We start from the raw sequence: 27,457 nt of genomic DNA, 5'->3' as shown, positions 1-27,457 counted from the left end.
AACTTCTAACTTCTTCCTGTCAAATACTTTACTTTTTACTTGCCATTTTATGTTTTTCTTCTGCAGGCGTTCTTTTTAATTTATTTTCTATTTCAGTGTTTCCTCATTTTTTGGGAAAAGGGGGGTTGGGGCACTAATAGGGTATGGTTCAATAGCTGAAAATCCTTAGGCCATCTATTGCCACCAGTGTGGATAAGCCAAAGGTCCCTTTCCTCACATGCTCAGTCTGTGCCTTGCGATAATCATATTTTAGTTCTGCTACTATTTATTGTGTTTTTAATGTATTCCAACCATTGTATGTCTGTGTATTACATGTTTCGAAATGTTGGGTGTAGATAAAGGGGTGATTTTATTCTTATTGTACTCTGGATGTGTTTGTACAGCATTTTGAGTGGCAATGTATTGCCTAAAAAGTGCCCTACAAATACTGGTGATTTATTTATTTTTGCTTGATTATTATAGTTTTAACTACAGTTTAAAGCCATTAATGTGAAAGGAAAAAATACTGGAAAAAGAAAAGAAAATAGTATTAACAGTATTTTGTTGTTTTAAATCAATTCAAACAGTGTAAACGGAGATCAAGTGTCACTGTGTATACAAAACTATTTTTTGTTTTATATAGTTATTTTCTTCTGTTTCTCATATTTTAGATGACGTTTACAACTGTCAACACTCTTATTAGAAATGTAACGTGTTTTTAAACTATTTTTTGTCCGTTTGTATGGGGAGAGGCAAATGTGTGTAAATGCATTTTTAAGTGAGAATAACCATTGGCCTTCTTTTTCAGAGTTGTTGTCTTTCTTACATTGTTTTGCATTTACAATATTTTCACAGTTGAACCGTTTTAAATTATTATGTTGGAGTAAACTTTATCTCACCGGACTCTGACTGAAAGCTGTCTTACAGGAAAAATGCATGCAGTTTCTCCTCCAAAAACCACCTACACAAATGGAGTTTATTTTTTTAATTCACTGTATTTGATTGACTAGTTCATGTGTTATAATGGCCAATTGTATTTTTTACTTTAATAATCACAGTTCACAGTCCCCTGAACCGCATGGGTCGTTGTGGTTTTGGTTGTGGCAAAGTTGGTACCAGTCCATTCCTTAATGTTGTCAGCTGTCTTTCTCTCCTCCTACCGCCCTGGAGAATAATATTGGCAAGTCCTGATGATTTTGTGACCATACTACTGTCGTTTGGGGCTTGAGTATACTGTTAACAAAACCAAAACAAACAAAAATGATACAGAGCACTCCTGTAAAGTATTTACAACATAGTGTTTATGTTGTACTTAAAAAAAAAACATAAGACAGATGGTTCTGAAGTTGGTGCATAGTTGGAGGTTTCCTTTCTTCTGTATCATAATTACCAGTGATATAGTCGATTCAGATAGCCACTGTGCTGTTTGTCAGATCCGTTTGCAAATCGTTGTCAATATGACTATACTTCGTTTACCACCATTTCGTATGAGTTTTGACGGAAGTATGTTGTTTCCTGGAGACTTTCTGTTAGCCAGCATGTTGATTGCTGCCTCTACTTTTTTCCCTGGAGGATAAGGGAGTTGACACTTTCCCGTGGGCTGGAAATCTTAAGGACCTCAGGGTTTCCCTGTGTCAGGTAGTTGTAGAGTTTGGAGCACTATTCTGTCTGCGTACTCTTTTTTTCAGTTCAGCTATTCCTTGCTTCATAACGGATATAGACGACATTTCATGGAAATATGAATCACACTCCATAAATTCTGATGTGTGTTTGACTTTTTACATTTTATATAGCAATTGTTATTTGCTGCATCTTTGTCAACTCTGGAACAGGGGTAATTCATAGGTGTCCAAAAATATATGGCCAGAATATAGAAGTATGGAAAATGTGTGTCTCTGTATTTGTGCACTTTTTGTTGTGTCTGGTTGTGAATTTCTGCACAAACGACATAGAGAAAGACAGAGAACCCGTGCTGTCAATGACAAGGCCAGATGCCGAGAAGGGAGGACAAGTGTGAAAAAGCTCTCCACGCTCCCCATCTGGAAGGCATCTCCCCCAAATGAAATTGTAGAAAACCATCCCATTGATAATAAAGCTAATTTTTATGGCTCTGACAAGTATGTAATTATGTTCAGCGGTGCTTTTCAGATTTTATCACAGTCAATAAACCACACTGGCAATTTCCCGTCCCCCATTTGACATATTTACATGGATCCATCTGATTGGAGGAATTAGTTAGCTGTGAGAGCTCTGATGGATATACACTACTGAGCTGTGACTTTTGCAGTGGCTCATCTGTGAACCAATTCAATATGCGGCTCAATATATTTACTTGTTCTGTTCTATTCCTTTTACTTGTTACATTTGCGGAGGTGGACCCAAATGCATGGAAGGTATGGAGGCAGGTGTGCTCTACAAAGGATAGTATTTATTAACAAAGAAACAGGACCAACAAACTAGGACAAAACAAGTTTTAAAACAACTTCAAAAAGGTCCAAACAAGAAATAAACCTAAAACTGACATGATAACAGAAGACCGGATGTAGCTAGCATGAAATTGGCTATCCGGAGGACAATGGCAATGACCCGACAGTCACCTGTCCGAGCAGTCAATATAAAATATTTGGATGATTGTGTACAGGTGTGCCAGATCCAGACATTATCTCCCTATCAAATACTGGATGCCGAAAGACCCTAAAAAAAGGCTGCATCAAACAGATTTTCACCAGAACAGGATTCGGCGGTAGGTCCTTGTATGTTCCTGCCGGAAAATGGCCGGGAGCAAATGAGGACTGCCCTATTTTCTGCTGAGACTGGGGCTTTCTCACCACTGGAAGTGGTTGAGGGTCCTTTTCCTTGCCCGCTTAAGCAGGAACCAGAAGTGGCTGGATGACCTTTTTTGCCGCTGGGATAGGAAACAAAATCGGCCAAGGGACTTTCTCTTCGCCGCCAGGACAGGGAATCCTGACACTCCTACTTCCTAATACAGTTCCGTCTTTGTTTTCATATTCAGCAAATTGTTTTTCTAGGTTTACTTTAGCTGTATCATTTTTCCTTTTTTAATCTTTGTTTACACAAAGAACCTAATGTCATTGCAAATATCAAATTGTGTAAAGGTCGTTTTCTTCCTGCTCAGGTGAAAAGACATTTCTCTGTGATCTGTGTGGTTTTGCTGGAGGCACAAGGCACGCGCTCACCAAGCACAGGCGCCAGCACACAGGTAAGAAATCCACACAGACAGCAATGTGTGAACTCAATAATCTTGGACTGAGAGTGACACTTCAAGATAAAAAAGTGGTATTTTCCTTCTCTACATAATTTTTGCAAATATGATACAAACAAGGCTCTATCAGTGTGACACGCTGCTGTCAGTGATAGGCATGTGTACCGACATGGCTGAAATTTTTAATTTTAGTTATCATCCCACAATGTCAGACTGTCGCTCAGGGAAATTGCATATTTTTGGATGGGCTGTCAATAATAGTGTCTTCTGCATAAAAATGAGTAAATGAAACAACCTACTGCTTTGAACTGGTGTCACTCACGTATCCAAGAATCAATAATCAATTTATGGACTTAATGGTTATCCCAAATTATTAAACATGCAAAGAATTAGGAAATAGTACAGATTGGTTTGCATAAAATCTGTACATATTTCATCTGTATATTCCAATTATTTTTCGAGATAATGCATTTTGAGGATAGCCTGTCTTGTCTTTAGCATCAGAAGCTGTGACGTCATCAAAGTACCACAAGCACACTTGCAAGCTAGGGCCATACTAAAGACAGGCGGCTCACCGGCAAAAGGTTGCACTGTAAATATACATAAAATGAGTCTCCATCTATGGTTTGCAAAATAATGGCTCGGCTTTGCCAGGCATTCTACTTTGGTGGAGTTGTTGGGACCGTGGTTTGTTAAAAAAACGCCAAGGAGCCACTAGAGAGCGCCAAACAGTGGCAGGTGGCTCTATAGTCACTTGTATACGAAAGCAGTGTTTTATTGATTTTGTTTGTATTTTTGGGGGGTTGCTAAACATGAAACAAAGCTGAATACACTTGCTGAGGCCTCAAGTACAATTGTGCAAATTTTTACAAAAATTGGTTCTCTTGTTTCAAAGCCTATAAGTCACACACACACACACACACACACACACAAATCTGGATTTTCACAGTAATCCAAAACAAATGTGTCCGGTTAATTTTCCAAGAAGCTGTCTGTTTTTAAATAATATATTATCACAAGGCACTGCCAGACAAAACATGCTGACAACGAAAAGCTAACTGGAAAATGAACGCTGCGAAAAGATGAAGCAACTGAAAGCTGGTTTAAAAGCACCGGAGTACTTTTTCACAAGGCTCTGAGTCAAATCCTACAAAGGCAAGCTACGAGGTCGCGATGCTGATCGGCAATCACTGCAAACCTTTCACGGAGGATGATTTTATTAAAGACTGTTTAAATAAAGCCTGGCTGTATAGTCGGCCCTCACACATTTTCATTTTTGCAGATCTAAAAAGTTTGGACACGCCTGGTTTAGCTAGATTAGATAGATGTAGATTAGATAGATATCCTGCTGAACCATATTCATTCAACTCTTGTCTGTTTCCTATAACGACTGACACTCAAAATAAAACTTCTCACAACAACAGCGGGTCTTGTCGCAAGCAGTTTGTGGAAACTCGATGCCAGCACCGTTGGTAAAAAAAACAAGTTTAGTGCTAAAGTAATTGGCAAAAACACTAACTGAAAACACAGTTCAAAAGGAGTAACAAAATACATCTCGTCATGGTTTTTATTATATTTGCAGTTTAGCATCAATATTTTACCAGAGTAAAGATACAGTATTTAGTATGGCCGTTCCCAACAGCGTGTTCCCAACTGTCAAACGAACTGCCCTTTATAACAAAAAATTGCAAAATTGCCCCTATGAAGAAGGGACAGTAATCTTAAGAGAAGCATCATAAACACTAACTACTGATCTGTGTTTGGGAAACGGTCACTTCTTCTCCCTCTTCTTGTCGCGAATGTAAAGTCAACCCAAGTCACATTTATTTATATAGCCCTTAATCACAAAATGTCTCAAATGACTGCACAGGATTACAATTACACAATTACCTGATCTTGATCCAACATGCGGGCAAGGAAAAACTCAAAACCTCAGCATGAGGAAAAAGACAAACCTTGAATGTCATGTTATCCCCTCGTCAATACAGTTAACACAGAGTAACCACTGATTAGAATTGATACGGCTGTGTTTTTAATCATCAGGCTCTATTTACCGTTTTTTTTCTCTATTCATATCTGTTAGGATCATAATCAGCCAAAAAATTAAACTGTGTTAACTTCAATCGCTGTCTGTTTCGAAGCCTCACATGTTTTGTCAATGTGATTTGCCATTTTGAAAGGGTTGTGTTAGATAGCTCTACAGGAAAAAAGCAAGATGTGTCAACTTTAAGAAAAAATGTCTTAGGTTACGCAGCACGTGGAATATTTTGCAAAGTATTTGCGTAATAGTGGGTAAAATCGCTACATGTTCGGTGCTTTGTACAAAGAACAAAATTTCTGTTTGGGAATACTTTTAATTAAGTTTTTTATAACGTTGTTTGTTTTCTGCTTAGTTTGCCTTCCACTCATTTTACCTAAGTTGCAATTGCCTTTACTCCTTGACATGTTAATTTTGCTTATTGTGGGTTATCTTTTTCTATTCAGTTTTATCTTCTGCCCAACAGGAGAGAGACCCTTCAAATGTAAACTCTGCAACTTCGCTTCAACTACGCAGTCCCATCTGTCAAGACACAATCGTGTTCACACTGGGGAGAAACCATACCGTTGCCCCTGGTGCGACTACAGGTTGGTACCAGCTCATTGACCTGCCCACGCTCTGTGGTACTGATGGGCAATGATGATCAGATTGCGGTGCATAGTGCTTAAGGGAATACGTAATGTGCCGAGCAGGTGGCACATTTTCTGTATGTGTGTGTGTGTGTGTGTGTGTGTGTGTGTGTGTGTGTGTGTGTGTGTGTGTGTGTGTGTGTGTGTGTGTGTGTCTGTGCATGCGTGAGTGAGTGAGTGAGTGTTGGAGTAAAATGTGGAGGTAGTAGGTGAAATGAGTGCTACTTTATTCTGCTACATTGCTCAACCTCATTATGAATAATCCTAGCCACATCTCCCTAAAATTCTCTCACACACAATGTCACAAATACTGACAGGTTGGCATCTTTAAAACACCATCATACCACATTGTTCATTAAACAGGAAATTGTCAGCAAAATGTATTATTTGTATGCATGTCTGAACAAATATGAATGTATTTACATTAACATTTTCGGGAAAAACACACCCATCCTCAGTGTTTGTCTTTATCCAAACTTAAAGTAGAAGTAAGTAAGTAGGATTTGCTGAAAATATTATGTTATATGGCCCATTACTTGTCTTAACACATCATGTTGTTTTCAGACGAACAGGGGCTCAAAAATATTATTTTTAGAAAATAATTTGTAATTTCCCTCCCCTTGACACATATTTAGTTGTTCAATTGAAGACATATTTTTTAACAAAAAGATAATTTCATACTTAATGTCACATGACAAGAGTCTCGCGATAATGGCCCAGCTCTTTTTATCGCATTATATACCTTTTCAGATGCCACATAAACAAAAGGACACTTCAGTGAGCCATTCCAATATTCAGAGCATAGTAATAAAGCTAGCTCATGAATAGCTAAATTTAACGTTGAACTGAAAACACTTAAACTTGCCGAAGAAAATATAATCAACATGCAAAAAAGGTATACAACGACCATTGTATTTCCCTTAAAAAATCAGGGATGACTTAAAACGTTTTTTATAAGTATTACACCGCAATATATTTGTTTAAAAAAAGCTGCTTCAAAAGGACACTGACACTGCTGTCTAGTGGCTTTGCTTTGCCATTGCATTTCTTCTGCCCTCGTGATAAACGGCAGCTGGCATTAGTTTGCATGGCACTGTCGTATAAAACGTTGTTGCCCCCTACGGGTAGTTCCCAAGAGGACAAGTGCATGTTACACTTAAACAGAACACTCCAAAATGTGTTTTAGTGCAAGTATTACATATCAATTATGGATATGTATTACAGGCCATGCCAAAAATTATGGTATCGTTTCCCAGTGGTAGATGTCATTGGAAAAACTTCCCCCAACTGAAAATGCAAGCTACATTTTATCGTCACTTTCACCTATACGGGGACAAATTGGTCTCAAAAACAAATATATTTGCATTTACTCTTTCCTAAAAGTCTTATGTCTTGCTAAATGCACACTCAAGTTTAAAAATTGCTTATGTAAATCGCATATATTTGTGGCTTTGTGTAACTCAATATTTACATCTAATTTGTAAAATTAGTTTTAAAGGTCCATAGAAAGTGCTTAAATTTGTACATGAAAAAGGTTCACAAACTGTTTTTAAAGTATTTAAAATACTTGGTGTGAAAAATAATCTGAAATCACTTACAATCTATTCAGATTGCAATTGTTAAAAAACGAAAAATAAAATAACTGTGCTGAAGACTTACTCTATGGCACAACAGGAATTGCCAGTATTTATTGCAAATAAACGTATGTATTTATGTATATGTTTGTTTTTATACTGTAGTCCTAAACTTAAAGTGGCAAATCAAATTGTCTAATTGATACGTAGCCTCTGACATCTTCCACTAACTAATGACTGTTTACAGAACAGTGTTACATTGTTTGCTGTGCTTGGAGATACTGCCTCACTTTGAGTTCTGGTGGCTTTGAGGACGACATGCTTCTTGACAGCGGCAGAGATGTTTGCAACCTAAAAGTGAAGGGGTTCTGTGTAAAATGATAATGATTATTAGTTTATTTTCTTAGCAGTAAAAAGTCCAAAACCCCCCACTGATCTAAATAATCCCTACGTGCACCTCTTAACAAACTTAAACACATTGGACTGTCCTCCACAAAAGTGCCTCTCAATTACACATATCCAATTAACATATACTCACTACAAGGAGAAATATGAAAATTATTCAAATAAAGGAGTGCAGGAAAGCGAGAGAGACAGAATTAGACAGAAAGGGTGATATACGCATTCAGTATGGCTAATTCCCATGCTGAGTGCGTTGATGGGGTGTAAGTTGAAATAATGTTGACTAATTAATAGAGTGTATAGTAGGAAGGTTGGTGTGAGCTTCCACTAACTGTGGCACCTGCTGACTTCTAAATGCTCGCTATGTTGTTTTAATATGACAATTACCCCATTATCATATCTGAGAGATAGTACACCCCCCAGGAATCCACCTACTCTCGACTCTGAAGTTTTTGAATGTTGCCTTAAATACATATTTTACCTCTTCTTCAGGATAATAAATCACCCTTTGAAAAATATGCCTATTTCAGAATAGTTTGTGTTAATCAAGAGTGTTTAAAGTATTCATGAAGATACAATATTAATTGCCTGGTGTTAGCAAATAAACCAACATTCTATTTTAACTATGAGCTTGATTGTTTGTAGTCATCATTATTGACATTTAAAACTGGAACTTGGAGTAAAAGGAATGGTAAACATATGTTTTATGTGTATAATATATATGCATCAATTAGCCATCATTATCTGCACCGTTTATCCTCAGTAGGGTCGCGGGTGTTCTGGAGCCGAATCCAGCCGTCCCCTGGCAGTGGGCAGGGGACACTCTGAACTGGTTGGCAGACAGTCGCAGGGCACACAGAAACAGACAACTCACCTGCTCATTCATACCTAGGGACAATTTGGACCGGTCAATTAACCTGACATTATGTTTTTAGAAATGTGGTAGGAAACCGGAGTGCCCGGCGGAAACCCATGCAAGCACGGGGAGAACACGCAAACTCCACACGGGGAGCCTGAACCCTGAACCTCCGTACCGTGGGGCTGCGCACTAACCACCCATCCACCCATATATAGAGATTTATTTCTTTATTCTATTTTAGAAAGACAAAGGGCAAAGGGCAAAAAATTTCAGAGCAAAATAGTTTTACCCCAGTGATTTAGAATCTAGTATTAGTATTGTCACACGCCGCTAATGTGTCAATATTTATATTTGTTGGAAAGGGATTCGGTATATTGAGAAATCTACAGATGTGTCGAAGATTGGCACTTTTTTTAGTACTTTACAAAAAAATATGGAAACCCAGCAGTATCTGATTATATTGCATTTCACTCAGTGGAGTTCTGTGCAGTAAAATCTAGGAATACTATTTTTTATATGTTTATCTCGGTCAAGTCAGGACGATCTGCACATTTCTTTGAGCTGACGACATCATGCAGCCACTTGTATATGTTAAACATTGATGTCAGCGACCTACTTTGATTAGCTGACATGATGGCGTTGAGTTATAAATTGTGTTTTACCGCTCGTTGTGGGTCTTTATTAGAGGTTGGCAATACTGGGAATGTTGGTATTGATCCAAGAAAATACACGGTAGTATTGATCAATACGGATCTGATACTATTACTTTTTATTTGCAGATGTCATCAGCATTGAATGATTGAACCTTTCCCCTCTGAGTTTCTGAGTAATAAATACAGCACAAATATTTAAGCCACTAAAATGTTTTATTGTTTTATCAATTAACTACAGTGCAAACTTAAACAGTATAAAAAAAATATATAAATGTTTATATTACAATTGTTTCAGAACAAGAGCCAAACGGTAGAAATGTAATGAAAATTCAAATACTGTATAAAAATGTTAACTAGGGAACTAAAATGCATTCAACTGCACACAATTTTGAAAACAAAGTCAGTAATGCTTGACATGAACAACCCATTGCATACTTTTCATCATTGGGATTTTCTTAAGTGTAAAGCATTATGGGTGTTTTGTATTGATTATAGATTAGTGTATTTTACTTTTTAATCTAATTCCAAGTGTCATAGATTTGGCTACTACTTTGATATACAGTTTATTCGTGAAGAACAAAGCATTGCACCCTGGTGTTAATCTTTGTGAACTACTCTCAAGGTTGATCAATGGCTATTGTTTATAGATTTTATAAAGCATGGCCACAACACAGGTTATTTTTTGTATCTCTGGCCATGATGGAGATTGGTGTCTCTGCAAAAGGGTGAAACACATTTTCTCCCTAGCTTGCGTGAGCTATGGTACAGTAAGCCTTTATTGTGCAGCCAAGATGATAAGGGAGAGAAATTGTATACTCTACTGTCCAGAATGTCAGGTCCAAACTGAGCGGGCAATTCCCATCCATCAACGCATGATTGGTTGTTTGGTTTATGGAAAGTTTTGTATCCCTTAAATATTTACTCTATATGTCTAATCATATCTATATGGTATTTACAATGTTTGTTAAAAAATGAATAAAAATATTTAAAAAGGTAAAAGAAAAAAAAACTCCAATGCTGCTACAATCTTTAGATTTGTTTTTCAACCTGATGAACTAACCAGAAAGGCAGTTAAAGGATGAATACTGTCTGGATTCCTTCTCACCAGGTCATTTTGCTATCATGAAGGCTTTTGACAATCTCAAAATTAGAAGGACTAATGCAGTTCTAGTAAACGGAGCAAGTGAACCCTTATAGCACGGTAATAGTATTTTCTTACAGGGTACAGCAATAATCTCATTAGCTGCACCGCTTATCCTCAGTAGGGTCGCGGAGGTGCTGGAGCCCTTCCCAGCAATCATCGGGCAGTGGGCAGGGGACACCCTGAACTGGTTGCCAGCCAATCGGAGGGCCCACAGGGACAGACAACTCGCTCGCTCATTCACACCTAGGGACAATTTGGACCGGCCAATCCACCTGAAATGCATGTCTTTGGAATATGGGAGGAAACCGGAGTGCCTGGAGGAAACCCACGCAAGCACGGGGAGAACATACAAACTCCGCACAGGAAGTCCGGTAGCTGGATTTGAACCCACACAGGAGATTCCCAAGACCTTAGAACTGTGCCACACACGCACTAACCACTGTGCCGCCGTGCTGCCCTATGTATACCTATATATATATATATATATATATATATATATATATATATATATATATATATACACAGTTTGAAAATGTTTTAATCCTACCATGAGAGCGGAAGTCTTCGCATCACAAATCTTAGATGCATAAAATGTTGTGATGTTGTGCCATATATATATATATATATATATATATATATATATACCTTAGACCTTAGAACTGTGCCGCACACGTGCTAACCACTGCGCCGCCGTGCTACCCTACGTATACCTTTATATATATATATATATATATATATATATATATATATATTATGCATCTAAGATTTTTGATGCGAAGACTTCCGCTCTCATAGTAGGATTAAAACATTTTCAAACTGTCAAAATGTTATGTGCCACTCACGCATATTTATCATTTGACATTCTTTGTTTCTGTTAGCTAGCATCTGGAAGGAAGTTGGATCAGCTGGAGGATGTTTCAGTACATATTTAAAAAATATTCACTAGCTACCATCATCTAATTCATGCACACACATGTGTAAGCAATGCATACACTTAGCAATTACCTGGAAAATAGTTGCAACAAAACAAGATTTTTTTTTTTTTGGATTGTGGTTTGGAATATGTGTTTTTCATAAACAATTTGCTTTTTTTTTACTCTCTAATGCCAGATCCAACTGTGCTGAGAACATTCGGAAGCACATCCTCCATACAGGAAAACACGAGGGGGTGAAGATGTACAACTGTCCAAAATGTGACCATGGTACCAACTCACCCAGAGAGTTCCGCAACCACCTAAAAGACAAACACCCTGATATTGAAAATCCTGACCTTGCCTACTTACATGCAGGTACGTCATCTTTAAGTATTCTGTGAGTCCATTGTGCTGAGACACCGGCCATTTAATACATACAAGTATTGTATGTCAAATTCAAACTACATCATAAAAGCGCCATGGTTTTACACCTTCTGTTCTGTATAATAGTTACTATTGAAAATCCATCCATCCATCCATAATCTCGCGCTTATCCAAGGTCGGGTAACGAGGGCAGCAGGCCCAGCAATGAAGCCCAGACCTCCCTATCCACAGCCACTTTGTCCAGCTTGTCCGACGGGTATCCCAAAACGTTCTCAGGCCTGTCTAGAGACGTCTCTCCAGCGTTTCCTGGGTCATCCCCATGGGCTCCTGCCTGTGAGACATGCCCAAAACCCATCCCGAGGGATGCGTATCCTCTCAATGCAGAGAACCAGCGGCTCTACACTCAGTCCCTCCCAGATGACTGAGGTTCTTCCCTTATCTCTAAGGGAGATCCCAGCCACCCGCAAGAGGAAACTCATTTCAGCCACTTGTATTCGGGATCTTGGTCATCCGGTCATGACCCATGTTTCATTATCAAAGGTGAGGGTAGGAATTTAGATTGACCATTACATCGCAAGTTTTGCCTATCAGCTCAGTTTCTTCACCAAAATGGACCTATGCAGGGTCCGCATGACTCCAAACGCTAAGATAATAAGTCTGTCAATCTCCCGTTTAATGATACCCTCCCCTGTGAACAAGACAACGGGATACTTGAACTCTTGGACTTGGGGCGAGATCTTATCCCTTTTCCGGATTGAGAAGGCCAACAGAAGCATATCCTCTGCAAAATCAGAGATGTAATACTGAGGCTCCAAAACCGGACCCTTTGCACACAAAGACTGGGCATGGAAATTATTTCCATAAAGGTTTTGAACAGAATCAGGCAGCATTGGCAGAGTCCTAGTCACACTGGAAAGTAATCTTACGTATTGCCGGCAATGTGGGCCCGCTCATACAGGGACCGAATAGCTACAGTAAAATAATTTATTTGAACTTCATTTAATCTGTAATAATGTTTTTTTAAGAAACTGTCTTTTTAATCCTATCATACTAAAGATGCCCAAGGTTGTTTAAGGGCAACTAACCCACGATGTACAATATCCACAGATGTCAGATCTTCTGTTACGCTTGTCATTTTGCCCGGAGTTTAAGTCTTTCTATTCACAGCCAGAAAGGCACAGCTCCTAAAGATTGCTGTTCCAGACTTCCCTGTCAGTCACTCAGACCACTGGGAGATGAAATCATCCTCTTCTTTTTTTGGTTTCTTTTGTATCCCATTGGTCTTCATTTGTCCTTGGAGGGCCACCAAATCCAATTTTTAGAGTACCTGTCCTTCAAAGGAGAGGATGAGGTAGCCTTTATCCTATTATCCCCTGACCTCTCAAAACTGTAGCACACCATCTATTTTTCCAGCATTGTCGTTAATTTGTTATTAAAACCAAGCAGGTCCTATTTTGACCTTGAGCTATTTTTGAAAACATTGTTGCTCCAAAGAGAGTGCTCTGCCCAAAGTCATTTTTTTCTGACGCATGGACCGTCTTAAAACTATTAAACATAACCTCTCACCTCTAACCCAATGCTTGCAGAAAACCTTTCACCTAATAATATTGCACACCCCACTTTCACCTTAGATGTGGATTGCTTTTGTGCCAACAGTGGTTTTGTTTTCATTAGAATTATTTTGGTCTACTTCTGCATTTAATTGGATGTTTTCAGAAAACAAATGTTTTTATTCCAGAATTACATTGAACAAATGTCAAGGCTACACCTAAACAGGTCATGCTATGACCACAATTCATTGTAATCATATAAAGCACAGAAAACTGAGTTTATGGTCAGAGTTACAGATTGAAGGTCACAATTAAAAGTGTACAGAACGTCCTCCTGAGGAAAAAATGTGTTATTTTCTTCTTTCATTGGTTGCAAAGCCAATATGAACTTATACGACTTATTTTTATATTATGCTGATACCACAATTTGTGTTCTTAGCCCTGTCATATGTTCAGGACAGAATTCATTGCCTGACTGAAAAAAAGCAGTTTTCCCGTGCTATAAAACACACTTAAAAACCCAATTTGTCCAAAAAAAAAAAAAAAAAATGACATTCAACAAAGCATTAAACGATATCTCATTATCACACTATTTTTGCACACAGTGCCACAACAGTGATTTGCTGAGTGCATTTTGATAGGTCAAACAGTCTCACCTGTGCGTCAATGACCTCTATATGTAGGCGTACACAATCAAGTTTGTATAGAATTGTATAGATTTTCTGTTTTCTCCATTCTCCTAGCATTAAATGGGAAAGGTTTACATAGTTCATTCCAATAGGTTAAACAGTCTCCCCACTTCATTACCAATAGATATTCTAGAATGGAGAAAGGAGAGTCTTTTAACCAAATACTAAACCCGCTGTTACGTACGCATGCATATTGAACCGAGAGGTTATTGACGCACAGGTGAAGCAGTGGAGAGAAAGCATTCACTATGTAAATCTGTGTTGTGGGACTGTGCATCAAAAATAGCGTGTTGATGAGATAAGCTCCAATCCCTTTTCATATGTCTTCTGTACCACTGGTGGTCGAGTGGTAATGTGAAGAAGGCGTTTTCATTGCCACTACTCGGGTTTGATTCCCCTTGCGTACAGTATGTTGTCATTGGAGTAAGTGGCACATATAAATGCAAAAATGCATTATTATGTACACATACACACGAAAGATCTTACTGTAGTCTCAATTTTATACGCCTTATAGTTTGGTGTGCCTTATGTACGAAAAATGTATGGTAAAAGGTTATTCTAGGTTGGATAATACGGTAGTTTCCCACATCATTGCAATAAAGATTTAGGTGGTTGGGTTTGAAAATTGAGTTTCATTTGCAGTAGTGATCTTCCCTGCTTTCTAATAAATGTGAGATGGTAACCAAAAAAAAAAGCAATGCTTCCTCTAGCTAGACAGAACAAGAGCTAAAGAAAGAGACGGAATACAAAAAAGATGAAGAAGGTGGATGTTGAATTAACCTGCATGTGATTGCTCTCTGTCAGAGTGGCACCAGGGCCAGCGGTCAGAGGGAAATCATCTGTGATAGTCCTTTCTACTTTTTTCTCTTCGAAAGACACAGATCAAACGTATTCTCCTCGCAAGCTCTCGTAGCCACTCCACATCGGATTGATTGACATTCAAATGTCTTGGCTGTTGCTCTGTGTCCCATAGAGCTTCTTTAACCTCCATCCGCCTCGAACTTCCCTTTTTTATTCAGTGCCACAAGTTGAATTAAAGCCCTTTTCTGGGATGAAAGACGAGGTCTTTTTTAAATTAGAAAAGAGGGAACTAGGTGCTGTAAGTAATGGTTTGGAATGCTGATAAGAATTTGAGAAGAAAATTAGGATAAATGATATGTGGCATCAAATGGTCATGGGCATTGTCTTTTTTTTTGCAAGCTGCAGTCAGATATCCCAGAAGAAATCCATTAGACCAGTGCTTCTCAACTGTTCTGATTTAAGAATCCATCGTCATATCCTAATTATAATCTAAGTCCCAAATCAAGAAAAAAATCCCACTTCTTAAATGTATTGATTTTTTTTAAAAAAAAGGTGCAGTACAAACCTGAGATAGTAGAAAATATTCACTTTTTTAGGGCAAAAAAATCCTCAAGAAAAAGTGCAATTAAAAATCTTTCAATGTTGAAGAAAATTAATTGACCCGGAGTTTTTCTCCTGTCATGGGCACAACACCGTCAGCTGTCATACCAACGCACATGTCTTCTGCAGTCATAGTATTAAGGAGCTCTCTTGTCTAGAAAAAAATGTTTGTCTGAGTATTAGTCCCACATATGCTTGCCAAAAAAGTAAAACATTGTTTGTTATTATTATTTGTTTATTATTAGATGTACCCATTTGCAAAGCAAAACGACCACCCACTGTTATTTGAGCTGCTGTTTGTGGTTTGAGTCTTCCGATATGTTTTCAGTTTGGCGATTAATTTCTCATTTGACAGAAGTATCGTTTTTAGTTCTTTTAGCTGCAAATTGATCAAAAAACTCCCTGACCATGTCTATAGCTGCAGGTTAGAGTCCTCAGCAACAGTGTGGGCCTTTTTAAATTTCGTAATACAATGTGCTACCTGGTAAGATGCATACAGTGGCGGTTCCTACTTCAAGCACAAACTAAGATACTTTTTGATGTCGTCTTTTAATGGACTCAACAGGGTTTTTGTTTTCAAATGCAGCTTCTTTTCATGCTTTCATTTGCCGGCACCTCGCTGCCCAAAACACATTGAGATTTTTGTCTTTCTTTGTCCTCAAAATAATAAAACCCATATCTCGTATATTCCTCGCTGTATCTTCTTTGCCAGGCTCAACATGTGTAAACAAACATTACCCCTCTATTTCTGTGGATTGAAATGGTGCTTGTCAACCTGCATTTGCGAGGCATTATCGCCTTCTCCTATTAAGGAGTGGAATTGACCCTCATTTTTTTTTTCTTTCTGGGCACTATTGTCCCAAGGCAAAGGCTTGCGACTAAAAACGGGTCTGTAACCCACATTTTTTGTCGCAAACCACCAGTTGAAAAACACTGCATATACTCTTCACTGGGCAAGGGATTATAACGGATCATCGTTTTGGGGCAAGTCATCATAACATTTGTATTGCTTGTTTCACTAAAATTGACTGTTTTTTTTCCTCTACCTGTCACTAGTTAATTACATTTAATTAACAAAGCACTTAGAAATAATCCTCCTTTAACTACAAAGCAAGTTGTCAGGATCTTTTAGGTGCAAAATCCTAAATAGGTACATAAACACATACGTACATACATACCTACCTACATATATACCTACATGGATGCATGCCAACTTTTCGACATTCAAAAGCAGTAGATCTTATGGCACAATCAATTTTCATGCGTCAAACCCAGTCTGTCTCGAAAATATTACAAACTAACAAACAACATGTGCTTGTTTCGAAACTGAAAGGGACAAACCTTCACCAAAACAGAAATCGAATGTGTTGAAGTGGTTTATTCACACACAAACACAAAAATAAATCTGACGTAGACGTATATACTAGTCTCGAGTCAAGATTGTTTTTGTTGTTTAAATTTAAAAAAGCAGTACAAATATTTTAAAAATTGGGGGGCATTTACAAGGGGAGAAAAGCAGGAGTCTAAAGCATGAAAAGGTAGTTTTGGTGAGTATGTAGATAGACAAAAAGACCTACAACGGTGTTGTCCTATTTTATTCAGTAATCCAAGATTAATAGATCCATCAATCTCAAGGGCAAATATTTTCTTCTTCTGTTATCTGGTAATCCAAATAAACCATTCAGATTCCTCAAAAAATCGCATTGGCTTAAAGTGTTGCTCAAACACTTGGTAAAACATACAATGTCCATTTACACGAGCGGGGGAATTTAGAGACTAAAATAAGCAGCGCAGGCTTATTTCAATTCTCCAGTGTTTTAAAAGTTTGCAGCTTTAGACAATTAGCAGCAAATAGTTTTCTGCAAAGTAGGCTGAAAGAATGTGAAAACAAAACCCTCGGAAAGAAAGAGAAAAAGATGAACCGCAGCGGCATTGGTAAAGTAGTTTGGAGGCTCGTTTTGAAGTTTGAACTGTAGTTTGAATTTTACAGCATTTTTTGCAAGTGTGAACAGCAGACATCCAGCTATACCCCAATTCATGATGAAATGACACTTGTACTCTCCAGGGTTTAACTTGTGCATTATTTTGAAGCGCAGTCTTGGATTGTTGGGGACAGGTGTGTAAGTGAAGCCAAGTGGTTAGGTACATTGTCGCTTAAAACATGACATTGTGTTGACATTGTGAAAAAGACTCAAATGCAACCAACCAATGAATGCAACATCTGTTGGTGTTAACAATGTGTTACATGCTTGTAAAGGTAACTGGGTGATAAAATTAGGTTTCAAGATAGAGCCTTGGAGGAAAAGTTAAACGTTTTGTCTTGAATACTCAAATGCAAATTCTAAAATATCATGTATTTTCTCTCTCATTTAAAAGGTCATTTATCCACAACAGTCAGGTTATGTGTACATGATTATACACACACATTTTTTTCACTTATTGAAAAATGGATGGAATCAAATTGACATGTTTCAGTTTGTAAAACCTCCTGCGTTCGATTCTGGCTTGAGAAAAAAAAAAATGGAGAAGGGAAGGAGTTTGAATTGGAGATGGGAAATTAAACCTGAAACCCAAAAGTGAAAGCCAAGACTTTTTCATGTGTTTAGTCAATTAGATTTATTTTTAATGCAATTCCTATGGAATGAAAGTCAACTGTGTTAGATAAATTCATCTCATCTCATTAGCTACACCGCTTATCCTCAGTAGGGTTGCGGGGGTGCTGGAGCCCATCCCAGCAATCATCGGGCAGTGGGCAGGGGGCACCCTGAACTGGTTGCCGGCCAATCGCAGGGCACACGGGGACAGACAACTCACTCGCTCAATCACACCTAGGGACAATTTGGACCGGCCAATTCACCTGACATGCATGTTTTTGTTAGATAAATTGTTAAATAAAAATGAATCATGTAAAACTGACAGTAAAAGTTAAAATCTGAAAGACTTTGGTTAAACTAATGTCATTATTTGTTCAAACATAGTAGTTAGTAAAATTGACTCATGAAATTGCTAACCAACCAAAGTGTCTACCGCTAGGCTATCTTTGTCTGTGTAAAAAACTGAAAGCGAGGATTTGAACATACTATGGAAGAATAAAGCAGAAAGCTTATGGCAGAACTAGTTTATTTATTCAGAAATTAATGGTGGGACATATTTATTCATGTCAAGTCAAGTCAAGTCATGTTTATTTGTATAGCCCTTAATCAAAAATAGTCTCAAAGGGCTGCACAAACCACAGATTGTTGCAAACCACAGACTATTATGACACCATCAACTGATCTAAAACCTCCATGAGGGCAAATAATACACAGATATTGTCAACATAAAATATAAGTTATTTATATGCTATAGGATAGAAGTGTGTTTTAAGCTTAGATTTAATTATTTCCACTGAGGTTGCAGATCGAATCTCAGGGGGAAGAGCATTAAACAGCACTGGGGCCCGAATGGAGGACACTCTCGAACCTGCGGATCTCTTCTTGGCTCTTGGGATCACGAGTAGACCAGCATTTTCAGAGCGAAGGCTCCGGATCTGGACCGTAACATAGGGGGAAATTAAATCTGAAAGATAAGAGGGAGCAAGTCCATGCATGATTTTGTATACTACCAACCTTAAAATCACATCTTAAGCTAACAGGGAGCCAATGCTGGTTAGCTAAAATCGAGGTAATGTGATCAAATGTTCTTGTCTTAGTTAAAAGCCTCGCTGCGGCATTTTGCACCAGCTGAAGGCTCTTGATTTTGGACTTGGGGAGACCGGAGAGTAGTGCATTACAGTAATTGAGACGGGAGGTAACAAACGCATGAATTATAATCCCCGCATCCGACTGAGACAGCATAGGGCGAATTTTAGCAATGTTGCGAAGATGGAAAAACCTGTTCTAGTAATATTCTATTATAATCTATTATCATCCAACGGGTCAGATGCCGCCAGTAGGCTCTATGTTTGACATACCTGCTTTAGTTCATTAAATATCAGCAGTGGTTTTCTACAGCACGTACACGCTTACCCAGACAATGTGTCCCCATTTTTGTTATTGTGTGGCCACAAAACACACACTATGGGATATTTTTTAAAAGTGATCTATGTAGGGAAAACTTGGGGGCAGCACTATTACTTAATAGAATAGTCAATAAAACCTGACTGACAAGTTGTCTTCTATAATATCTAATCCTTTATAATGCAATCCACTTTCCCCCTTAATTCAGAGCTAAGCTGTCAGGGAGACACTGACCAATGGAAAATACTGAGCAAACGTTTTTAAAGCAGACAAGTCAAGAGTGCTGCTTTTCAGTTTAAACCCAACCCTGCCATTTAATGAGCTAACACAAGCCTCTCTTTCTGTGTCTTTACCCATTGACAACCTCTTTGGCTCGAGCGAGCTTCTGATGAACTCTGACGTGACCTATGGCCTCTTTTACTGTACCAAGCCCGTTGGTCTTCTCCATTAGCCTCTCGTCATCTGTTTGGCGACTCCAAACACAGCAGAAGCATCGCTAATTACCAGCAGGCTCAACTTTCCCAACTAAACAACCAATTATCAGCGATTTAGCTAAAGCCGAGTACCATGTTTTCTGATACAGTGTCCTATTAAGGGCCCTTATTTCTCCCCCAGCATAATTGAATCCCCTGGCTGCTAATCAGTGGGCTATTTTAAGGAAATGTGCAGTTGGTAATCGGAGATCCTGCCTATTAGACTATCAGATCCCAATTAAGTGCCCTCTTATTTCCAGCATAATAAGTCGCTACTGTCACTGCTGTTATTGTAGTTTCCTTCAGTGGCCGTAGTGTTTGGATTACAAAAATATAAGTACAAAGGTTAATTCCTGTGTTAACTGTGTTTGGGGTTTCTCTTTTTCTTGTGAGGAATCACTGAAATCACTGCTGCTATAGCCTTACCATATTTTCCACTCTGTAAGGGACACCGGTTTATAAAGTGCACTCCCAAAAAATAAGTCAGATCCTGGTGATGAGTGTCCCTGATGGGGAACCTTTTTGATGCAAAGAGCCATAAAAGCAAAAATATTGAAAAAAAAAAAACATTTGAAAGAGGCACATCATATATTTTAAGAGAAAATTCAAAGAAACTGCCACGCTCGGTCTCCAGACAAAGCTAATTATTTAGCACATTCTATTTCACTGTGTGATGTTTGATGATTTGATCAAATCTATGAAATAATAATAATGCCAATAATATAACTATACCACTTAAAGTATGTCTCCCTCCCGCAATTATTTAGGTGTTCAGGCTCATTTTGGCCATTTTCTTAAATAATGGTTTCAGAAACAAGGTGCAAGCATTTTTTTTTTCTGTAAAACTCACAAAAGCAAAAGCAAACAAAGATATCAACGAATTTACCTTTGGTGCAGACGGCGCTAGGCAAGGGGAGAGTATGCGCGCTGTCTGTATATAGGGTTCCTGTGGACCCTTAAAAAGGTATTAAATTCATTATTCTAAAAATAAGGGCCTATTTGACATTGACATGTCTTGAATACAATTTTTGAAAAAAATAAAATTTCGTAAATTTGATCAATTTATTATTTTTTTTAATAATTTACAGATTTACTTTTGTGGCAACGGAACTGTCAAAACAGTGATGTGGTTTCAGTCGGGCCTTTCAAAGCAGACGCAAGTCTTAGGTCTACGCACAATGCTCAAAGCATTTTCGAACAGAGACATGTACATTTTAGAGAGCAGTGGCTGTCCATGGCTAAAATCTGTGCCAGGTAATGTGTACGAGGCATGATTTATTAGGTGGAAAAAATATTTGTGGTTTTAAGTGTTGTCTGTTTCGATTATGTTTTTTTGTCGACTTAGTCTTAAATGTGATTCCCAAAGGCATTAAAAAATCATTATAAGTCTTGATTATAACTTGCCTTAAGCACCAGGAACCCTGGTATGACACCGCCCATTCCTACCGCTCACCCGATCAAATTGCTCTGGGTGCTTTGCTGGAGGTTTTTTTTTTTTGTTCTGTGGGTTTTCATCATAAACCTTCTCAACTGTGAACATAGATTGCTTGATGAGCTTCCATTTAAGGGATTATTTAGCGATGTACAGCCAAAATGTGGTCTGTTGGTGTGACAGCTCAACTGTAAACTTTTGATCAAACCTTGCTATACATATACGGGACCGAACCCACCGCTTACTCAGTGTTGTCCTAGCTTTGCCAAAACTGGGTTTGCATGTAACATTACAATAAATGATTGTGCAAGCTGTTTAATCACTGAGCCATAGGTTCCTGACCGCTGCACTAGACCAATTGTTCTCAAATGGTCTGACTTGAGAATCACCATACCACCCGTATCCCAATTCACAACCCAAATAAAGGAATTATTACCACGTCTAAACATTATTGAATGAAAGGCAGTTTAAACTAGAGAAAGGAAAATATTTTCAGTTTTTTTTGAAAAAACAAAATGACCAGCAAAACCAAAACAACTTCAAGTAATACAAATGCTGTATAACAATGTTAACAGACAACTAAAATACATTCCATTGCAGAATATTTTGAAAATAAGGTCTGAGTGCAAATACAGTGTAAAGACAAAGTATAAAGTTATAGTTGTATATATGCCCAGCGACTGACTGGCAACCAGTTCAGGGTGTCCCCTGCTCACTGCCCGAAGATAGCTGGGATGGGCTCCAGCACCCCCGCAACCCTACTGAGGATAAGCGGTGCAGATAATGGATGGATGGATAGTTGTATATGTAGTCTTACGACCCACTAAGATTATTATAGTGATAGTTACATGGAAAAATGGAATGGATCTCACTCAGTATCAATATTATCGATAGATTGAACACCACACACACACACACACACACACACCGGAGCACACAGTCAAGTATCTGGCCAATCTAGGGGTGTGGGGTGTGTCTTGTAGTCCAGAAAACATGGTAAAATACCCTATTGACTAATATTGCATGCTGCTTTGTTTATTCCTGTTTTATACACAAAAAGGCTTTTACAGTACAAGCTGTATCAAAGGAGTTTAGTCCATTTCTTTTGAGATTAGATTTTATGGTCTGCTTCCATCTGCAGAGTAAGTTAATGTCAACATAAATCTGCACTGTTGCTGAAACACTGATTTCATGGTGAAACTGATGGATGTAATTCAAGTGCCTCTGTAACATCAGGGAGTGCTCAACCTAATCTATTGCAAATGTTTTTTTAGCCACTTTTATTTAGGTTTAATGAGTGCACATATCTGAAGCCTCTCATTAGCAAATAGATAGGCAGTGAAGCTGCTAAACTACAAATGCAAACATCTATCTCCTGCTGCCTCATGGGCCTCTCTGGCAAAATTGGATGTGTCTCACTGCAGATTTTAGATTTAAGACGGAAGAAAAGTTGTGAACTGTATTTTCTCAGCTGCAAGTACTGTTTTAGTCCTCTCAAACATTTCTCCCCAGGTCTCCAGATCAGGCCTTGGTGACTGTTGAAGTCAAATGCAGCATTAGGTCCGCAGAGTAGCTTTTGAATTTACCCTAATCTCTTGTTTTTCGCAGGGGTTGCATTGCCAAAATAGCCCTGCGATAGTCAAACCCACTAAGTTGAAACATTGATTTATTACATATCAGTAAGATAAGATGTCTAATTGTGACAAAAAAATTATAGATCTACAAAAAAAAACAAAAAACAAGGAAGTGCAGTTGAATGAATGGTCTTTACTGTCATTATATAATAACACAACAAAATTGGAGGGCTTCTTTCAGTGTACGGAAGTGATGTAGAGAGCGGCCAATTAGCTGCACGCTATCATCAGTAATCCCTAAACTGAGCCAGGTCTCCATGATGATTAGAATACAATAAAGATTTACGAATGTTTCGGTTTCCCACGAGTTATAGCTCCAGGTCCACCGGTTCATGAGTAATGGATCTGGGTATGGTGAGATATGGGCTCGGCAGGGGTTCCTTGTGAGAATCATTACTTAGCCTATCTGCAGTAAGACAAACCTGCAGCCTCACTATTGCTTTCTCTCCTGATGGTGCCTCAGTATTTTCCCGGTTCCGATAATAATCCACTGAGCACATGGTGGTGTTCAGCTTTTCTTTACGCTCTTCTGACTTTTCTCAGAGTCTGATTCATTGATGATTTTTTTTTTCAATGTAACAGGCCGCTAAGATACTAGCCGCCACTGTGCTTTGCAGGTTGTTCCGGGTGGAGCCTTTGACTTTGAGCCCACCCTGCTGTTTGACTGACAGCAATCACCAACCTATCACAGTTTTGCCAACCCACAGAAAGACACACAAAAACACACACACACAGACATAGCTCTCTGCCACCTGCCCCCGCGATAGCATTTGATGTGTGTTGTTTGCTGCAAAATACAATACACAATGAAAATCCGCAAAGTATCAAAACCGCGAAAAATAAACCGCGATACAGCGAGGGATTACTGTATCGGTGAAATCAGACTTCCTGCTCGAATGGGTTATTTTAGGTTTACATGTTTCAAAGTCAGTGTGTTGAGTTTCAGTGTCAACTCCCTACAGCCTAACTAAGGGCAGCCACTCACAAAGAGTTTAAAGTGAAAAGGGTAAATTAGCAAACAAAAGGGGTGTAGCATATTCACAATTACACACAGGCCAAGAAATATTTTGGACAGCTTTGGAACACAGGTAGAAATGCACAAGAAGAAAAAAAGAGGGATCTTGTTTGTTTTTTGTTTTTCAATTTTCGAGTCTGTATTTTACGCACTATGAGATGCACCAATTTATAAGGCAACCCCCAAAAATAGCTCTGTGTCATATCGGTTTCCTACATAAGGTGCACTGGACTATTGACCTTTTGAACACACGTGACCCAACCATGTGACGACACCATGACGGACGGTAGTTGTCCGTTGTAAACAGTGGACAAAGGCAGTAAACCGTAAACAACAACAAAAGCTATACTATTCAACACCTTCGACAAAGACTAGTCAAAATAATATTGTGCACCTGTCAGATGAGGTGGCTCACTTTGTCTGAAGGCACAAAAAGCGCTTTTTAGAAAAACGAAGGATAGCATTAGAAATGCTAGCGAGCGAGCGTTACAGTCCCTCCGCCTGACCTATTCACACATCTAAACAAACCGTCTACTCTGCCTGACTTCAGTACACACCATCTGTACCATTATATTGTAAATGAAGTATCCCCATACACCAGTGCTGATCTAAAACCTTATAAATGTATGGATGCTTAATAGTTTTTTGTAGCTGGTACGTGTTACTGTGCTTACTTTTGCCAACAAATGCACCCCTGGAATTCCCCTTGTGGCAATGTTACTAAAACAACTGCATATCTAAATATTGGGGAAATGTAATAGAAGAGTAAAGCACGGGGCATTTGCACCTTCTATAGAAATCACTTTTGAGCAATTTGAAAATATTTACTTTAGTGAAATGACATTTTTCTTCTGAACGTCCGTCTTTGATTTTATCCGTTAATTTCGACATAAGAATATTGTTAGTACAGTTTTCAGTACATGTGATATTCGTAAAATTACTGTTTTGAATCCCGGGTTAACTACAACAAAAGCAGCCCATTCATGTCATAAAAAATGGCGGTAAGATGCAAACGTAGCTGTTAAAAAAGTGAGTACCGTATTTTCCGCACTATAAGGCGCACCGAATGGCCTTTATTTTTTTCAAAATCTGACCATGCGCCTTATAATACAGTCCGCCTTATTTATGGATCAACATAAAGTTTTCCAACTATCTTGCAGCCGCCAACTAGATTTTCCCCCGAACGCCAAGTAGTACGCGGTGTATGCTGGGATTTATTCACCGGCATTTCATTGGCTAACCAATGTGTCAATCATTTGAATCGATCACTATTGGCTAAAGTTATTCGGAGGTCAAGGGGCGGATCCTTTTTATCATTTACAGGCTGGCATTGGCTTGAACAGCAAAACAAAGGCTGCAATTGGCCGAAAAAGATGTGTCAATCATCAGTTGAATCGATCACTATTGGCTAAAGTTATTCGGAGGTCAAGAGGCGGATCCTTTTTATCATTTACAGGCTGGCATTGGCTTAAACGGCAAAACAAAGCCTGCAATTGGCCGAAAAAGATGAATGCGTATAGCACGTGGCTGACGGCACACAGAAAGCATTTTTTTCTATTCTGTATTCGTAAATATTTTATTCTCCCGGATTTACTGCACTCACGGATATAAGAGGACATTGGCTGCACATTATTATGAACACAACGACTTCGGTGAGCTACTCCGAGTTTTATATTGTCCCTGTATCTTGTTTCAGACTGAACTCGATGTTTCTGTGATAAGCGGTGCAGATAATGGATGGAATGGAGTGTCTATTTTTAAATTTAACTCAATTCCAAGTGTTTATTGTCATATGCATGGTAAGGTTGCGAGCGAAAAAGAAAATAGAAACTAAGGAATGTGTGGCATTTCTTGAATCCTAAGACTTTAACCTTCCGAATGATGGAACGATGCATTTGAGTGACATCGTACGGACACCGCATCCGCACGTGTTCCCGACACGTATTTGCGTCTTTGCAAGCTTTGGGAATGTTAAGGGGGTAATAAGTTTGACTGAACTATCTGACTGTTTTGTCGACATTCCCATTGTAGCGCCTTATAATCCGGTGCGTCTTATGTATGTCAAAAATAGGACCAAAAACTATTTTTTCGGGGTGCGCCCTTTAACCCGGTGCGCCTTATAGTGCGGAGAATACGGTACCACCCTCACATTTCTGCAAATATTTTATTATAATGTTTAATAGAACATCATTGAAGAAACATGCAAATGACACAAAGAAAAGAAGTATGTAAACAAAGGCCATGGCTTACTGAAAATATATCATCTGGTCTGATGAGACAAAGATTAATTTATTTGACTCATATGGTGTGAATCATGTGTGGCGGCAACCAGGTGTTGTGCCTTAAGTCAAGCATGGGGTTGGGAATGTCATGATTTGGGGCTGCATGAGTGCAACTGGAATTTGAGGAGTTGCATTCCATTAATCAAAATACAACATCATGGATGTACTGTGGAATGATCCCCTTTCTCAGGAAACTGGGTCACAGGGCAATGTTCCAGCCTGACGATGACCCCAAATACACTTCTAAGATGACCAAGGCTTTTCTAAAGGGGTTAAGGGTAAAGGGGATGGACTGACCAAACATGTCTTCAAATCTAAATTCAATAGAACATATTTGGGGCATCCTGAAGCGGAAGGTGCAGAAGCACAAAACTGAATATCCCCCAGTTCAGTCATATTGCCATGGAGGAGGGAAAGAGCAGCATTCCACGGGCAATCTGTGAGGCTTTCGTGAAATCCACGGCCAGGAGGATCAAAGTGGCTCTGCCAAACAATGGTGGCAAAACAAAAATTGAACTCCAGGAATTTATACTTAAAGGTGTAGTCATTTTTGTTAGTAGGCTATATTTTTAGTCTTTTTTGAGGGGAAAAATTGATTTACTCTTCTATATAAGCTTTATACAGGCTAGTTTTCATTGTGTCAAAGCAATGTTTCTTCAGTGTTGTTCAATTAAACATTATGGTGAAATACAGTAATCCCTCGGTTATCGTGGTTAATGGGGACCAAAACCACCCGCAAAAAGTGAAAATCCGAGAAGTAGCGACGCCCCTTTAAAAATGCTTTAAAAAAAAAAAAAAATATATATATATATATATATATATATATATATATATATATATATATATATATATATATAATTTTTTTTTTTAATTTTTATTTTATTATTATTATTTTTTAGACACGCGAAGCTTTGAACCCGCGAACGTGGAACCGCGAAGTAGCGAGGTCCCACTGTACTCTCTTGTGTGTGTGTGTGCGTATGTCTATATATATATATATATATATATATATATATATATATGTATATATATATATATATATATATATGTATATATATATTATTACCCACATCAATAATAATTTGTTTCAATATGGAAAGGCTGTGCGTATTGTTCACTAACAGGTATTGTGATGATTATATTTCTAATTTTGTGTCACCATCGTTCAATGGTTTAAAAGCAGG

At 38.4% G+C, this 27,457-nt stretch overlaps 1 protein-coding gene across 1 annotated transcript in view; it reads left to right on the top strand.

The window, feature by feature from the left end:
• Positions 1 to 27,457, top strand: part of LOC148371906 (zinc finger protein 407-like) — a 208,200-nt gene that overhangs the window by 128,154 nt on the left and 52,589 nt on the right. Inside the window, exons 7-9 of the mRNA XM_088326522.1 lie at positions 3,116 to 3,199; positions 5,707 to 5,827; positions 11,612 to 11,790. Of these exons, the coding sequence (XP_088182648.1) occupies positions 3,116 to 3,199; positions 5,707 to 5,827; positions 11,612 to 11,790 (384 nt within the window). The remainder of the gene's footprint in view (positions 1 to 3,115; positions 3,200 to 5,706; positions 5,828 to 11,611; positions 11,791 to 27,457) is intronic.

Source organism: Urocampus carinirostris, chromosome 2 (genome assembly GCF_059441175.1).
Source record: "Urocampus carinirostris isolate Australia breed hairy pipefish chromosome 2, RoL_Ucar_1.0, whole genome shotgun sequence".
NCBI lineage: Eukaryota > Metazoa > Chordata > Actinopteri > Syngnathiformes > Syngnathidae > Urocampus > Urocampus carinirostris.
The sequence above is the reverse complement of the archived record's forward strand: the minus strand, read 5'-3'. Positions and strand labels throughout refer to the sequence as shown.